The following is an 18604-nucleotide window of genomic DNA, read 5'->3' as shown; positions in this document are numbered from 1 at the left end:
AGTGTTCAGTGGGTCAAATCTGTTTTTGAATTGGCCTCTACATTCAGGTAGGGTATACTAAAGGTAATACTTTGTTCCTGTGGACTTGTTTTAATTTTCTTTGGCTTCAATTGGAACTCACATATGAGGAATTGATGTTCTGTACTGAAGTCAGCCTCTACGCTTATTTTGGCTTCTCTTCAGTCTCTTTCCACAGGTAGAGTCAATTTGATCCCTCTATATTTCATCCAAGGAGGTCCACAATTTATGTTGTTGAAAATAGGTATTTCCAATGAATAAGTAATTGGTCTCACAAAATTCTATCATGTGATCTCCTGCGTTGCTTCTATCAGCAAGATCATATTTTCTAACTACTGATCCTTCTTTGTCTTCAACTTTTACATTCCAATCACCAGTAATTATCAATGTATCTTGATTGCATATTTGATGATTTACAGACTGAAAAAGTTGGTAAAAATCTGTCTCTTCATCATTGGCATTAGTTGTCATTGGATAAATTTGAGTAATAGTTGTATTAACTGTCTTCCTTGTAAGTGTATGAGTACTACCCTGTCATTGACAGGGTTGTACTTCAGGATAAATCTTGAAATGCTCTTTTCAACGATAAATGTCATGCCATTCCTCTTCAATTTGTCATTTTGGGCTTAGGAGATCATATGTTTGCTCAATTAAAAATGGCCAATACCAGCCCATTTCAGCTCACTAATGTTTAGGCAGTTGATCTTTATGCTTTCCATTTCATTCCTGATGACTCCTTACTTTCCTGAATTTTTACTTCTTATATTCTGCATTCTGATTATTAATGGATGTTTGTGGTTGTTTCCATCTCGTTGGCGGTCTTCCTTTTTCTCTCACCCTCCACCTTACCAAACATGATATCCTTCTCCAGTGACTGCTCCCCTCCTGACAATATGTCCGAAGTATGAGAGACAAAGTTTGGCCATCCTGGCCTCCAAGGAGAACTCTGGCTGTACTTCTTCTAACACAGATCTGTTTGTTTATTTGGCAGTCCATGGCACTTTCAATATTCTCCTCCAACACCATAACTCAAAAGCATCAATTCTTCTACAGTTCTCCTTATTCACTGCCCAGCTTTCGCATGCATATGAGGTTATTGAAGCTCTGGTAGTGTAGTGGTTACGAATCAGGCTGCGAACCTTAAAGTCAGCAGTTTGAAACTACCAGCTGTTCCACAGGAGAAAGATGAGGCTTTCTGCTTCCCTAAAGATTTACAGCCTCGGAAACCCTGTACAGGGTCGCCAGGAGTCGGAACCGACTCCACGGCACATAACAACAACAACAACAACATCCTTCAATATGGCAACCCAAGGCTTGAATGTTTTGTCAGTTCTTTCAGCTTGAGAAAAGCTGTGCGAATTCTTCCCTTTGGGTTGTCTAACTCCAGGTGTTTGCACATTTCATTATTATACTTGACTTTGTCTTCTCAACAAAGTATGTTTCTTTAGTCTCCTTTAATCTGGAACAGGTTGTTGGTCTTTTTTTCTGTCTTTTATGACACTTTTTTAAATAACATTTAAAATTGAGAGTGATTTTTTCCTATTCTGCTTTGCCATACCTGTACCCTTGGTTCTTCTGTTTTCTCTCTAAGAGACAACTTTCCAGGATTTGGATGGCTGGAAGGGAGATAATACAAATGTGTGGAACCATTTACCCAGGATTTTCCTCACTGACAGCAGATTTGATGGCTGCAGAACCTACACCCAGCCTAACCAGGCCAAATGAGCTCCCTCAGTCTATTTTCCAACATGGGAGGGAGTCATGTGTGCCATGGAGTTAGTTCCAACTCATAGGGTCTCTGGGTCATTGTCACATCCTTAAAAAGAAGAAGCAGAACTCAATCTATTAGAAGGACCTCTGGGAACTGGTCCCCAACCTTCTCTCTGTTGCCCAGCCCACTGAAAAGGGAGACCCTCCATGGGACACTTGGCCAAAGCAACATGGAGTACACATATCAGTAAAGTCACCAGATATTGCACTTACTCTTTATCTTCAACATTCCACTTCCCAGACATTGCCAAATATTTGAATAAGATAGGATAGAAGCTAAGGCTTAAAGAATTATTTACCTTTTTCTCTGCCCAGTTGTGCAGTTATTTGAAACTTCAAACCATAGAAAACATATTATTTATTATTACTCGAGCAAACAATACCTAGCCATATTTGCTATGGGAAAAACTGAATAGCTTGTACTTCTGTTACTCTCGCTCTCTCATATTTGAGGAATGTGAAGGTGGGCAGGCCATCCAGATCTACTGCTGACCTTTCATTCCCATTGGGGGCTCCACCCTCCAAACCACTCTCCATCCTCACATGCAGTCAGCTAGGGTCCTGGGCAAAATTCACAGAGGATGGGAGACAGGAATTCCTCGAAAATTATCTTCCCTCTGTTAAAACAGTGAAGTATTTCAGAGAACCGGCCAGAGAGACCCAGATGAGCCGCAGCTTACTCCATTGATTGCACCCTAATCAGGGAGACTGCTAGTTCTAATTGCATTTCTTTGTGTGTCTCTTCATTCAGTAGCAAACATTCAGCAGAGCCTGGAAGGGACTAGATCAAAACATTAAACACTGTTTATACTCACATCTGGGTAATTGAGATATTTCCTTTCTACTTGGTGTTTTTAACATTTACTAATTTTCTTCAGTGAATCTGTAAGATTTTTCTCACCATATTTTAAAGTCAATAAACATTAATAAGGAGTCCTGGTGTGGTGCTGTAGGAGCAGCACTGGACTGCTAGCGACATGGTCAGTGGTTCAAACCCACAAACAGCTCCATGAAAACCCTATACAGTGTTGCTATGAGTCAGAACTGACTCGATGACACTGAACAATAGCCATAAGCATTAGTAAAACCCTATTCCATTGTACTAAGCACTGAAGTTATAAAAAGGAGCATGGCTGTTCTGTCCTTAGGCATTCCAGGTGAAGTAGATGAAACAGTGTAAAAACATCACCAGTCTAGCCTGACAGTCGTTAGCTGACAGAGGGTTGTGCAAAGTGTTGGAGACTCCAGATGATAGTCACCAAAGTAGCTCCCAATCATCAGTGCTATGGGGGACTTTGTGCATTGTCACTTGATTTACGGACCCCTTCGCAGTCTCCTTCAACTTATGTAAGAGTCAATGACCCAAATGTGCAACATCTTCTGCAAACCCTGCAGAGTGAAAATCGATGCTTGGGGCCCAGTGTGCTGCTGCTGGTGAGAACAATAGAACATGGGCTTTGGAGCTGGATAGAATTGGCTTGACTCCCGGTTGCATCACTTACTAGCTTGGTGGCTTCAATTGTTGATGGGTGATGGTTGTGTGCCATGGAGTCAGTCCCAACTCATGGTGACCCTGTATCAGGTTTCTGAGACTGTAATCCTTACGGGAGCAGAAAGCCTTGTCTTTCTCCCCAGGTGCAGTAGGTAGATTCAAACTGCTGATCTTTCAGTTAGCAGCCCAACTCATAAACCGCTATGCTTCCAGGGTTCCTTGTTATCTTAGATAAATCTCTACAATTATTTCACAAAATAGAAATAAGACTTTCATTTGAGATTTAGAGGTAATGTACTTACAAAGTACTTACATCGTGAATGGCAATTAATAATCATCTTTGTTATTTGAAGGCACAATCCCTTTCCTCAGAGCTTGCAGGACAAGAAACATGTAATTTAAAAGGTAACTGGACAGATAACTGCAAGGTTGGCAGTTCAAACCGACCAGTCACTTCTTAGAAACCCTACTCAACAGCATTTACCACCATCTGCACATTCTAAAGAGCAAAAAGGTGCTGCGGGTAGAAAGGCTGTGGCGTTCAGAGAGCTCCCCAGGGGTGTGCTCTTCCCCACCACTGCACCTTGCATTCTCACTGAGTGACCCCGACTCCGGGGCTGACCCACACACTCATGCTCCTTGGGTTTATCACATGAAAATGCCCAGCACCTAGCAAGTGCTTGCTTCTTAGTAGGTGTCCAATCAAGTTTTGTGTGCTGAATCTTTCAGACACACAGAGAGACTCTTTCCCAAGGAGATACCTCTCTCTCCACACCAAGGAGTGACAGCCTCTCGGAAAACAAATATGGATTCTTTATTCTGAAACCAATTTCCAAATGCATTCTAGAAAGGCACACAACAATGAGGCTTGCTTCACAGAGTTAGCACGGCTCACTGCCATCTGATGGCAGGAGACGGACTTAGGGCAGCCTAATGAGAACTGATCAGGAGATTCTGTCTGGCAATAATAGCAAATGTAAAACACAGAAGCTTCAGACTCCCTTCTGTTTACTGACTGATTTGTGTAATAAACGGGCACACACACACATATATATGTATATGTAAAATTCAATTTCCAAGTGAATCTGACAAAGGCAGTGCCCATTCTCCTATTTTTAATAGTAATATTTTCCATTTCATCTCTCTTAGAATTTTTGGAGGTTTTGTCCTTTCCAAACTCAAAGGGGAAAAAATTAGCATTTAGATAGAATTGCACCAGCATTAAAATCAATTGAAATGGAAACAGGGATCATGGGAGGGTTGAGAAGCCTGGAGATTTTTCCATAGGATGATTCCGCTATGACATTCAGGATGTCCAATGACCCTCTCTCCTGGTGTCAGCCATAATCAGTGTTCACTCAGCTTTATCCCCAGTGTCTCAGTCTCACATATCTTTCCTTTCCAAATCTCCTGAGGATCACATTGCTTATGACAGAGACACCTCCATGCTGTCTCGCCTCCTTCTCCAAGAGTAATCAATGCAAAAGAGAAACAAAACATACTGTTCTCTCTGTCTGGGATGCAGAATCATGAGATGCCCCATGCTTGCCCCATAGTTAAAAAGTATTCTCTCTAGCTTCTTTGCCTTGCCCTTCCTTCCCCCAATACCCACAGCTATACCCACTTTTCCTTGTCACATACCCTCAATCTTCTTCAGATCCAGATTTTAGACTCTTCAAGGAGCCCCTCACGCTTACAAAAATGCTTCATAAATCCACACTGCTTTGGCAAGCTTTAGATCCAGAGGCAGAAAGAATATGGAATCTTTATTCTAAAACCAATTTCTGCATTCTAGAAAGGCACACAGTAACGAAACCTGCTGGAGATCACAGTTACATGAGATCATGTCCCCTATTTACCATATCTTGTTGCCGTCATTAGCTGCCATAGATAGAGCCAGCCCCTGATTCCTGGTGTCCCTCCGTACAACGGAGGAAAACACTGCCTAGTCTTGCACCATTCCCAAAATGGGTTAGAGATCAGTTGGTGGCAATCCATGGGGTTTTTGTTGACTGATTTTCAGAAGTAGATCACCCGGCCTTTCTTTCATTTTAGTCTGGAAACACCATTGAAACCTGTTCCATGTCATAGCAACTTACAAGCATCCACTGACAGAGAAGGAGCTCTGGTAGTATAGTGGTTACGAATTGGGCTGCGAACCTCAAGGTCAGCAGTTTGAAACTACCAGCTGTTCCATGGGAGAAAGATGAGGTTTTCTGCTCCCATAAAGATGTACAGCCTCGGAAACCCTGTACAGAGTAGTTATGAGTTGGAACCGACTCCATGGCACATAACAACAACAACTGACAGAGAGGTGCTAACTGTGCATTGGCTGGGATTGAACCCTGCTCTCCTGCATATGGGAGCATGGTGACTCTGTAGGTTAAGCACCAGACTGAACCACAAGGTTAGCGTTTTAAACCCACCAGCCAGCCGCTCCACAGGAGAAAGATCAGGTTTTCTGCTCCTGCAAAGATGTACTGTTTTGGAAACCCTGTACAAGGTCACTGTAAGTTGAAACCTACTCAATGACATTTAACAACTCGTGCGTGTGAGGCAAGAATTTTACCACTGGGTGACAAAAATCTCATTATGCCCCCATGGTAATGATGTTGCTAAGTGAGTTGAGTCGGTTCCAACTTATAGTGACCCTGTATAGGGTTTCCAAGGAGCGGTTGGTGGGTTTGAACTGGCTAGCAGTCCAGTGCTTATCCTGTAGTGCCAATGTCCCCATTCAATAAGAGGTGCTGTTGAAATCTTAACAAAGAAGCACTATACATGTATATACAATTCTTGTATAAACAAAAACAGTCTCCACATCCTAACTTACCTCAAAGATTCCTGTTTGCGACCTATTGGGAATGATAGTTCAGGATTTGCCAGCAGCATTCAAAAGTTTCCATATTCTGGCACATCCTTCATTAAATCTCCTGGTGATGAATTCTTGAAACAGAAATGGACAACTCCAGTCACTAAGCCATGTTCAGAGTGCTTGCTACCCCTATGAGCCCCCGAGAAGCCAGACTCAACCTTCTTCCTCATTTTGCCTTTTCCTGCTGCTTTCCTGGACCCTCCAGACCACGGGAGTGAGATCCATTTAGTACTAATGTCTTGTGTGTAGTTGTTCCTGTGTTGCAAACCCATTTTTCCAAATCCTTTATCAAAGCTCCGTGCATCCCTCCGGCACCACTTCACTCGTCCCTAATTACACTCATCAGCATTCTCCTCTTCCATGTGTGCCCACAACTGTTCCTCTGTACCTCTGTGTCCACTGCCCATGTCACAAGTCCCACCTCCCCATCTCCATCCCACACTCTCAGTCCATGTCCCTCAGAACCTTTCTACCTGGAGTGTAACCTTGGATTTGTTTCTTCCACAGGAAGATGATTTAAAAGGGGTCCACATTGTGGCCTTTGCAGAGAAGAGTGATCCAGGTAGGAAATCCTCCATCTGCTCTTTTATATATCTTAAGTAAGAACTGGCTTTTCACATTTGTCATCCTTGATCCTTTCTCACCCCTCACTTCCCATATTCATAATGCAACTGCAAGATACCAGGCACCCCCTGGTGGTCAGAACCCACTGGACAGCACTTCACAACAACAACAGCAACAATAGATTAAAATAACAAATCTGCCCTTTGATCTGGAGTCCCTGGGTGGTACAAACAATTCAGTGATAAATTACTAACTGAAAGGTTGGTGGTTTGAGTTCACTCAGATGTACCACAAAAGAAAAGCCTGGGAATCTACTTCTGAAAACTCAACCGCTGAAAACCCTCGGGAGCACAGTTCTACTCTGACACACATGGGGTCATGACACGACTCTGACACGACATGAGTTGAGGCCAATGTAAATACTGATTTCTCAAATATTGTCAGTGCTAAGGAAGCTGCATAGAAAATACCCCGCAATATAATAAGGCCAAAAATAAAAGAGGTTGCTTCTGCAGCACAGTGTAAGCAGAAAATTGTAAGCACAGATAGTGGTAAGTTGTGTTTGGGGAGATTTGGGGCAATCCTAAGAATACCTAGTGGTGACATGGCTAAAGTGCTTGACTACTATTGAAAAGGCCAGCGGTTTGAATTCACCAGCTGCTCCATATAGGAGAAAGGTCTAACAGGCTAGTTCCATAAGGATTTATAATCTTGGAAACCCTGCTCTGTCCTTCAGAGTCACTGTGAGCTGGAATTGTCTCAGTGGCAGTGGATGGGGAGCAATCCAGAATGCAACTGGAGGAGGCATAATACTTCATTTGGATGTGTTAGCAGCCAGGCTTTGGACCACGAGGTGCCTGGAACATTGGTTTCAAAACACAACAAGTGCCAAGGCCACCACAGGCTAATTAAATCAGAACCTCAGGAGCGAACCCTGTTGTTGTCGGTTCTAACTCATAGCCACCCTGTATAGGGTGTAGAGTTTGAACTGCCAACTGTGAAGTTCAAACCAACCTTACAGTCCTGTGCATTAACCCTCAATGAACCCTGGGAACCTATAAATTCACAAAACTCAGAGACAAGTTCTGCTTCATCATCAGGTTTAGAACCCACTGCTCCAAGTACTGGAGTCCTGGCATGGTGCTGTGGGTTAATGCGCCAGACTGCAAAGCCATTGGAACTGCAAGGTCGACAGTTCAAGCTCACCAGCTGCTCCTCGGAATCCCTATGCAGGGTGGCCATGTGTCAGAAGCAACTCAACAGTACTTAACAACAACAGCTCCAAGTGCCTCGGAACTATCTAGTATTTGCCTGGGACCTCATTCTCTTTTGCATTCGACTTAGAAGGATGGACTCTAGAGATTACCTCTATAGAACATGTAAGGAAACTGAGACGCAGAGAAATTAAATGGAAGTTCTAATAGAACACAGTTAGTTAGTGGAAGACCATAAAGCAGGGGCACATTAATTTTGTTTTTTGGGTTTTTTTTTTTTTTAAGCTTTTATAGTGAATTGAGTGGTAGTTTACATGGTAGAGCTTCGGTTTTGCACTCGACTCATTGTATTTCGTCTCATTGAAGTGATTCCAATCCCCTCTGTGCACTATTCATTGGTAAACAGTATTTGCCTCTATTACCTCTCTGTTTTGTTTCTTAATTTTTTGATGTACACAAAAACACTCTGGAATATATAATCATTTAAACAACCAAAGGGCACATTTTGCAAGCCAGTCTTTCCATGAGTCTGCCTCCATCTCTGATGTCGCTGCTTCTTTGGTTGTTGTTGTTGTTGTTAAGTGCCGTTGAGTCGGTTCCGACCCATAGCGACCCTGTACAGGGTTTCCGAGGGTGTAAATCCTTACGGGAGCAGAAAGCCTCATCTTTCTCCCGCGGAACAGCTGGTAGTTTTGAACTGCTGACCTTGAGGTTCGCAGCCCGATTCGTAACCACTACGCTACCAGAGTCCCTTCTTTGGTTAGGATCCTACATTTGAGGGGCATATTCATGATGCTCACAGAGTACTTTAACATATGTTGCTCTTAATTGTCACTGAGTCAATTTCAACTCATCACAACCCTGTATAAAGTGTTTTTTTTTTGTTGTTGTTTTTTTAATGTGAATTATGTGATAGTTTACATGGGAGAACATTAGCTTTACATTCATCCTATCGTATGTATATCCATTCATTGCCATGGTTACCATCCCCTCCATGCATCATCAACCAACCAAAGGGTATACCCTGCAAGCCTGCCCCCTCCCTCTCTGTGTCGTCAGCACACAGCCCCTCTCCCTTTCTGTGTATAAAGTCCCCAGTGGCTCCATCTCTCCACGTCATTGTCTCTGCCGCCATCTCTGGCACCACTGCTTCTCTGGGTAGGGTCCCAGGCACCTCTGCTTCTAGACTGCAGAGTCAACTACTCCCCTCCTTTTACTACAAAACATCCACCTTTACATTTCCAACCCTCACAGTCCTTATAACAATTATTCACTATAGTAAAGAAGAAGTGCAGCCAGAGTGCTCCTTGGAGGCCAAGAGGGCCAAAGTTCGTTTCTCATACTTCAGACATATTGTCAGGAGAGACCAGTCACTAGAAAAGGATATCATGTTTGGTAAGGTGGAGGGTCAGAGAAAAAGAGGAAGACCATCAATGAGATGGATTGGCCAAGTGACAGCATAGATGGACTCAAGCGTGACAACAGTAATGAGGTTGGCCCAGGATCAGACAGTGTTTCGTTCTGCTGTGCATACGGTCGCTATGGGTCGGTACCAACTTGATGGCACCTAACAACAACAACAACATCACAAGAGACCTATCTGCATCTCCTTTCATCAGACCCATCCAGACAGATTGGATACTACTCAGTGGAAATTCTACCTTCATCTGCGCCCTCTGGATCTAGGCTCCCTCTTGAAAGCTTGTAAGCCAGTCACTTCTTGCCTTTGTAGCCCCCCATTTTGGGTAGCCAATGTCCAAGTTTCCCATCCCTGTCTACTCTGTGCATGGAGGGGGTGGGAATGATCTTCGCTGTTCCCTTTTGAGCTATTGCATCCATAGGTGTAGGTCAAGTTCATCAAATTGTATCAGATTACTCTTTTTTTCCTCTTCTTTCTTCTTCTAGTTGAGCTCTGATCATCCAGTCATTGAAGCCAGGTCAAGTGGGTATTATCTGAAAGTGTGGGTGTTCTGATGCATATGCCCTCACTTCTTATCAGCTGGATGCTTCACTCTCCACTCTAGTCCTCTGTGTCTATGTCACTGACTCTGGGCTCAAGAGTCCCCAGGTCTTGCCACACTGATGGCCAACCAGGTCTCCACCCGGGTTCACAGGAGTCTACTGAACATTGGAGGGCTTAGTTCGCAGCTTCATTGCTGTTTTTCCCTCACTTCCCCTTATCAGTGATAAATGTGGTCACCAATCAGAGCTTGTATTCCCATTGAGTCTTAGTCTTGGAAGGGGGTTTGCCCTGAGGGGACCCAACCACTTGCCTTGATGTCTCCTGGGTGAGAACTTGCTTGTTCTTGTAGTTATCAGTCAGACTGCCATTATTGTTTTGCATTTTTCCTGTTGGTCTTTCTTTCAAGAAGTATATTCTATTATTCTAGCCACTCCAGGCTAGTCTGCTTGTCCTTTCAAGTGGAAATTTCCCACCTCAGAAAATTCTGGATGCTGTTCAGGATTCCAACTATAGTCTTATGTAATGCAGAGGCTCCACTGGAAGCCTCCTTCACTGGGCACGTTGTAGCCCCATTTTAGGTGTTCCAATCAGTTATAGGCAGAAGACGGACTTATAAGCTTTCTATGGTGATATTTCTGACTATTCCTTTCTCTCCCCCTCCAGTGTCTATTTTATAATTGTATGCCAGGGAAACCAAGATTCATAAAGACAGCCAAGCATCTTAACATTATTTCCCCCCTTTTGCCCATTCCAACCATGTCTCAAACCCTGTATCCCAGAGCCCTGTTGTTCCAAGGTTGTGCATACATCATTATTTACCTCTGTTCCACTTAGCCCATGCAAACCTGCCTAATTGTTTTCCCATCCACTTTGTTTTCCATTCCCCTCCCCCTTCTTATATATTGCCCCCTCTCTAGCACCCAAAATATCCTGTGTTTATTCCCTACCCTGTGCTCCACCTTCACCTCCCTCTCCTCCCCTCACCCCTCATATCCTGGTAACCAGCAAAGAATCCCCCAACCCTGTATAAAGTTTCAAAGAGCAGCTGGTGGGTTTGAACCACCAACCTGGTGGTTAGTAGTCCAGTGCTTATCCTACACACCAGGGCTCCATAGAAGATACTCAAGAAATACTTGTTGAATGGTGAGATGGTCAGATTATTAGATGTTGGAAGATTGATGGACTCAAGACTGACCCAAATTCTTTGCATCAAACCAGTCTTTTTTGTTGTTGTTGCTGTTAATGTATTATGCAGTCTCTGGAGTCCTGGTGTGGCACTGCGAGTTAACATGCAGATCTGCACATCAGTTAGAACTGCAAGGTCAGAGGTTCAAGCACACTAGTTGCTCCTCAGAAACCCTATACAGGGTTGCTATGAGTCAGAAACAACTCAATGGTACATAACAACAACAATTATGCAGTCTTCATAGTTCCTTACAGATTTAACCCCAATTTATATCTCATATCACTTTTAAAATTGAGATATAATTGAATACCATGAAAGCCACCCCTTTAAAGTATATAATTCAGTTGTTTTTAATACATTCATAAAGTTGTACCACCATGCCTACTATTGAATAGCAGAATAATTTATCACCCCCCCCAAAAAAAAACCCATACCATTAGCTGTCACGCTTCATTCCCACTGTCCCTGACAACCATGAATTAGCTTTCTGTGTCTATGAATCTGCATATCCTGTACATTTCATGTAAATTAAGTCATAGAATTTGTGTCTGCCTTTTGTGTCTGTCTTCCTTAGCATATTTTCAAGGTTCTTTCAGTATTTCAATCCTTTAAAAGGTTGACTAATTTTCCCTGGAAGCTACAGTCAAGAAATCAAATGACATGTAAATCTGCTGCAAAAGACATCTTGAAAATGTTAAATAGCACTTTAGGGACTAAGTGTCACTTTAAGGACTGAGGTGTTGCACCTGACTCAAGCCACAGTATTTTCCCTCACTTCATATGCATGTGAAAGCTGAACAATGAATAAGGAAAACAAAAGAATTGATGCATTTGAATGATGGTATTGTTAAGTGCCGTCTGAGTCGGTTCCGACCCATAGCGACCCTGTATAGGGTTTCTGAGGGTGTAAATCTTTATGGGAGTAGAAAGCCTCATCTTTCTCCAGCGGAGCGGCTGGTAGTTTTGAACCGCTGACCTTAAGGTTCGCAGCCCGATTCTTAACCACTACGCTAGCAGAGGTCCTTTGAATGATGGTATTAGCTGAAGAATATTTAAAGTATAATTGACTGCTAGAAGAACAAACAAATCTGGAAGCAGGACAGCCAGAATGCCCCTTAGATGTGAGGATGGTGAGATTTCCTCTCACATATTTTGGACAGGAGGCCTGGTGTGGCCCTGTAGGTGAACCACAAAGCTGGCAGTTCAACTTGTGAACCACAAGTTCAGTTTGAACCACAAAGCTGGCAGTTCAATCTCACCGGTCACTTCTCGGAGACCCTACACAGGGTATCTATGAGTCGGAACTCACTCAATGGCACTTAAGAGCAACAACAATATTTTGGACATGTTGTTAGCAAGGACCAGTTCCTAGAAAAGGAGAGCATGCTCGGTAAAGTAGAAGGTCATTGAAAAGGAGGAAGACCCTCGACGAGATGGATTAACACAGAGGTAGTAACCATGGGCTCAAACCTAACCATTGTGAGGAGGGTGCAGGACTTTGTGGACCTAACAACAACAAAACATTCCATTGTATCAAGCCCAGATATATGCTCCACATTATCTAAGAGCTTTTCCCCTGGATTTCTTCACTTTTTGGAATAGCCATTGATATTCCAGATTCTTTATCATAGACTTGCAGAGTTGGAAAAGTCCTTAATGATATCTTTGGCCCCAAACTATGCTAGTGTGGTTCCAACTTCTTCTCACTAACTCTGGCCACCCCTCTGCTCTCGACTGATGGAGAAAATAGCAAAGGAAGCCAGTTGCCTACAGTTTACAAGCTCGCATCAAACAGAATTGATTCCTAGTGTTGTGTGAACAGAGATGAAATTGTCGTCACAGCAGCCTGTTGGCCAGACTCCAGGGGACTTTCTCCCCACCCCTCCTGCCCCCTTCTAGGATTGTGGGGAGGCCTGTCTGGCTCTCCAGAACAATAGAACAAAGAGGCCTCCCTCAAGCTGCAGGAACCTGTTTGACCGAGATTGCTGCTGTAATGAATTGAGCTCCTGAAACTGCTTCCACCTCCTCCCTGCACAAATATCCCTGGGCCTGAAGTTGGGTCTTTTCCCAGGAGCCCATGCTAGGGCTTGTTACAGCTAAGCTGCAAGAAAGGTTCTGAGATGGAGGAGGGAAGGGGTAGGCTGGGAAAGGGACAGACTTTTCTGTGGAAGTCCTTGACTCTAATATTAGTCAGTCATTTACCAGTTGGTCACTGGTGGGTAACCTGGGGCAGGACAGAGGGGCCACTGGCTGCCTGTGGGAGGAGAAACTACATTCCTGCATTCCTCCACAGACAATAGTCCCTCCTAGATCTTGCTAACTCATTACACACTGCCTATTGCCCCAGCCAAACTCCTACCCAGCCATCAAAGCAAGAAGGTCCTACTTATTTCCAAGAAAATAATACAGCTCCTTTCAGAGAAAGAGCAGTTTCTGAGGAACTTACTTTGTATAGCTTTATGTAGATTATCACATTGAGTCTCTAAATCTGCTCTGATATGTGTTAAATACACACACATGTGTATGTGTGTATGTGTGTGACTCAGTGGTAGAATCCCTCCTTCCATGTGGGAGATCTGATTCAATTACCACCCAATGTATCTTGTGCATAGGTATCATCCATCTGTCAGTGGAAGCTTGTGTGTTGCTTAGATACTGAACAAGTTTCAGTGGGTCTTCTAAACTAAGACAAATTAGGGAAAAAGACCCGGGGATCTACTTCCAAAAATCAGCCATTGTAAACCCTATGGTCACAATGGCCCAATCCACAACTGATCATAGGGCTATTGCAGGACAGGACAGTGTTTCATTGTGTTGTGCATGGAGTCACCATGAGTAGGGGCTGACCAGACAGTCCCGGACAACAATATTATTGTCTCAATGTAGATAAGATAAGGAAAGTGCATCTTTGTTGTTGCTGTTGTTATGAACTGTTGAGTTGGTTCTGACTCATAGAGGCCCTGTATAGAATTTCCGAGAAGTGGCTGGTGGTTTTGAACCACTGACCTTGTGGTTAGCAGTTCAGTGCTTTCCCTACAGCACCACACCAGAAAGTGAAAAAGTGTGTCTTACACATTAAATAATGTATCTTAATCACTTATTATATCTTAACTAAGACTGAAATTCAAGCAAATTCTCTTGACCTCTAACTTCATCACAACTATGATAAGCATCATCACCTATTGCATGGTTGTGTGCTATAACCACCCCATGAGGGAGATCCTGTTTTAATTCCCATTTTACAACTGAGGAAGCTGAGACTTAGAGACATTGACTTGCTTGGAAAGGACGTGACTGGAATTAAGTTGAAGGTTGTCTGGCTTCCCAGCCCAGCCCATTCCCTGCAAAACCCTGCACATGTCCTTGTACTATTCAGTCACTGACTACACCCCAGTAATCTTTGGGCCTGCTCCCCTTCCTCTCTGCTGCCCGTCACCACCCTTCCACCTCCAATGAGACCAGAACATTAAGACCCAGAGAAGGCCAATGGTAGACTCGTGGTCACTGGGTTGGTTAAAGTCACAGCAGAAGCATACTCCATCTGATCACAGGACCTCTCAGATTTTGAAGACCCTGCAGGCTGCGGGCTCTGAGCATGTGCAATGCTGCTGCAGTATGGGCAGCAGGCGGAACAGCGAAGGCGGAAGGAGGGAAGAGGAAAGTGAGGAGAGTCCAGCCACCTGGAAGCCTGTGAACAAAATCAATAGAGAAAATCAAACTTCCTCCTTGCTGGCCACTGATGTTCCCAGAGTTGGAATTTGAGATTATACCACAACAAAAGTCTGTCCTAGTAACCTGGGTCCCCAGGGTCTCTTACAAAAGCTGGTAATTGATTGTAGGATGCTGGGAGGGGACATTGTCTACTTTCTTGGAGAGGGCTTAACCCCAGATCCATACCAGCCTTCTTCTGCTCTGAGCTCTGCTTCCAGCTGCCTGGCAGGTGGATGGGCTGGGAAGGCCAGACCCCCCTCCTGCCTGCTCCAGCCATTGCCTGATGGTGCTGCCTGTCCACTTTGCTTCTGCACCCATGATGTCTACTGGTGGAGCTGCTCAATTGACAGGTCTGAAATGAATGGCTGTCTTCCCTGCTGCCCCCAGATGTGACTGCATCAGGCTGACATCTTCTTTATAAAGCTCGATGAAAGGTTTGCAAAGTGCTGTTTCTACATGAGCGCATGCTGGATGGCTATCCTCCAAGGGCACTGGGAATATTAGCACTAACAAGCTAGAAAGGCCAAGCCAGGCTGTGGTCTGTGCAGGTGGAACTGAATTAGTGACAGGCCCTTGATGAACCACTCCAAGGTCCCTCCTGAGTTTCAGCTGCCCCAGGTTCTTGTAAATGTTTTAGAGATAAAAAAATAGAAATACTGTTTACCTGAGCTTTTAAATTTTAGATGTGATTGATTCAGTTTAACACTTGGTACTTGTTGGGTGTTGTCCAATTGGTTCTGACTCATAATGACTCACAAGGTTTCTGAGAGTTGCTGGTGGGTTTGAACTGCTGACTTTCCAGCACTTATCCCACACTACCAAACCAGGGCCCAATATGGAAAGTACTGCTATTATCATCACACCAGTGTACACTCTGAGGAAACAAAGGCACAGAGAAGTTAAATGACTTTCCAAAGTCTCATGGGGAATACGAGGGTAGAACTAGGGCCAAGCCCAGCCATCCAGCTCCACGTCCAGGCTCTCTAACTACTACGTTATGCTTACATAGTTGTCTTGCTCTTACCAGTGGCTTCTGAAATATTGAACTGTGTCAGGGGAGAGCTTTGAACCTTGCCTTCCCTGAGGCTCCCCTAAGTGTTCAAATTTAAATATTATAATGCTGTTTTTTGAGAATTGCACACTGACTGGGTGGGCTCTGGCCTTAGGACCAACCAGGCATCTGGCTTGTCAATATTTGACTTTTAGTTCCTGAATCTACAGTCAATCTATTGTCTACCTTGAATTGTCAACTTCTGCAGCCTTGTTAGCCAGCAGCCTGTCATCTATGGACTCCTGGCGTGGCGCTGTAGGACCAGCACTAGACTGCGAAACACTAGGTTGAAATGTCAAATCCACCATGTGCTTCTTGGAAACCCTATACAGGGTCACTGTGACACAGAATCAACTTGACAGTACTTAACAACTACAACATAGATAGATAGATAGATAGATAGATAGATAGATAGATAGATAGATTTATATATATATATATAGTCTTGGTATGGCACTATAGATAAGCATTACACTGCTAATCACAGGTCAGCAGCTCAAACCTACCAGCTGCTCCTCAGAAACACTCTATGGGGTTGCTATGAGTCGGAATCAACTCGATGGCACTTAATAGAAACAATAACATATATATCAGATGCAAGCCATCCCTTCAAGGACTCCCCTTAGAAGGTAGGTGCAAGGGTGTGACTTAAGTCACACCCTCTTTTAAGGCAGTGACTCAAGTTACATCAACCCTAATCCTGCCTTATTAACATAACGGACAATTCACTTCCAAATGGGACCATAACCAAAGGCATAAAAGCCAAGATTTATGTCAGATCGCAAAGTGGAGGATGGCTACATCACTACATAAGTGACAAACCACTGAAAACCATGACCCAGCCAAGTTGACACACAGTCATAACATATAACAGGCACCATACCTGGTGTGGTGCTATGGGTTAATGCACCAGACTGCAAAGCTGTTTCAACTGCAATGTTGGTGGTTCAAGCTCACCAGCTGCTCCTCAGAAACCCTATATAGGGTTGCTATGGGTCAGAACCGACTTGACAGCACTTAACAACAACAACATACATCGTATTTGCATTAGCAGCAAACTGCCCAATCTCTTGGGTGGGCTACAAGAAGGGACTATTTGCATGGTCCCACCAAGTCATTGTGTGGGAGTCAGAAAAACTGTGATTAGAAGGTCCATATTAAGTAATCCATTGCATAACAGGGGTGGAGGAGGGAAAGGAAGAAGACAGAGGAAATCTTTACAGACTCTAGTATCTGTGACTCACCGCCTTTAAGAATAATTAAAAAGAAATCAAAAATCCAAAGCTTGATTGGACTCATATTGATTCTGACTCATAGTAAACCTATTGTTGTTGTTGTTAAGTGCCGTCGAGTCGGTTCTAACTCATAGTGACCCTGTACAGGGTTTCCGAGGCTGTGAATCTTTACGGGAGCAGAAAGCTTCATCTTTCTTCCGTGGAACAGCTGGTAGTTTCAAACTGCTGACCTTGCGATTGGCAGCCCGATTCGTAACCACTACGCTGCCATAGCAACCCCATAGGAAAAGTAAAACGGTTCCATAAGGTTTCTAAGGCTGTACTTTTTATGGGAGCAGACAGCTACATCTTTCTTCTGTGGAACACCTCATGAGCTTGAAACACTGACCTTTTGGTTAGCAGCCAAGTGCTTAACCAATGTGCCACCCAGTCTGAGAATTATACAAGGAAACTAGTCTCTCCATTCTCAGATGAGGAAAAGGAAGTGACAGAGAAGCTAAGTGGTCTATATAAGGTCTTCAGACTCCAAACCTGGTGTTCTCTCTAGACACAAATCTCTAAACTGAATGGTGTCCCCAGGTGCCCAGCCTGACCATAAAGGCAGCAACAGGACCATACTATAAGAGCTTGGCTCTCCAAAGCTCAGGTCACTCTTCTCAGAGTAAGAAACACCGAGTCTCACAACACCACAGGGGGTGGAGTCAGGGAGGGCTTCTTTCAGTGCCTTTATGGAACGAGTGTCCCCAGCCCCCTGAAGTGAGGCAAGGGCAAGATGGACAAAGCTTCACGATCCTGCTTTTTCCTGGGCCCCTTGCTTTGTCGGAGACATCCACACTTCTGCCAAGCCAGCCCTTGGCTCCTGGAATGGCTGGGACTAGCCTGGAGCTGGTCCCCTAGGGCTTGGTGCAGTCTAGTTCCCAGGCAGGAGCTGGGAATGGGGACAGCATAATCACCAGTTTGCCCTCCCACAGAGATGTGATTGATTCCCAGAGGCTACTCTCTTGCTGTGGGAAACCTGGCTGAACGTGCAGCCCTCAGTCCTGGTAATGCAGTTGTCTCTGGATTCAAAGTCTGTGGGGCAGGGAAGAAATCTTAGTTCTCACAGCCCTGGTCCTTCTGCTTTATTTAAGTTGATCTCAAGGTCAGTGGTTCAAACACACCAGCCATTCCATGGTGGAAAGATGAGCTTGTCAGTTGCTTTAAAGATATACAGTCTCGGAAACCCTAAGGGACAGTTCTACTCTAGCCTATATAGAGTCACTATAAGTAGGCATACACATGATGGCAGTGAGGTTTTTTTGGTTTCTGGATCTCTGAGATTTCATTCAGACCTTCACTGACTTAACCCACCTATCATCCTATAGCTGTGGGAAGGAGAAGTGTAGGCAGCATGGTTGGGGTCAAGGGAAGGAGTTCCAAACTAACTGCTCAATGGAGAAGACAGCCACCTAGCCCACCCATGGATTGTTCTTTGCTGTCTTGATGGTGATGCTGGCACACTAGGCTTGGAGATCTTTTTTTTTTTTTT

General features: G+C 44.1%; 1 protein-coding gene across 1 annotated transcript in view; it reads left to right on the top strand.

The window, feature by feature from the left end:
* The window catches only part of CASQ2 (calsequestrin 2 (cardiac muscle)), a 117297-nt gene that overhangs the window by 83493 nt on the left and 15200 nt on the right, over positions 1-18604 (top strand). The window contains exon 8 of the mRNA XM_006874796.1: positions 6660-6714. Within this exon, the coding sequence (XP_006874858.1) occupies positions 6660-6714 (55 nt within the window). The remainder of the gene's footprint in view (positions 1-6659; positions 6715-18604) is intronic.

This window comes from Chrysochloris asiatica, unplaced genomic scaffold (genome assembly GCF_000296735.1).
Source record: "Chrysochloris asiatica unplaced genomic scaffold, ChrAsi1.0 scaffold00302, whole genome shotgun sequence".
In the NCBI taxonomy this organism is placed as follows: domain Eukaryota; kingdom Metazoa; phylum Chordata; class Mammalia; order Afrosoricida; family Chrysochloridae; genus Chrysochloris; species Chrysochloris asiatica.
This window is presented reverse-complemented; position numbering and strand designations above follow the sequence as displayed.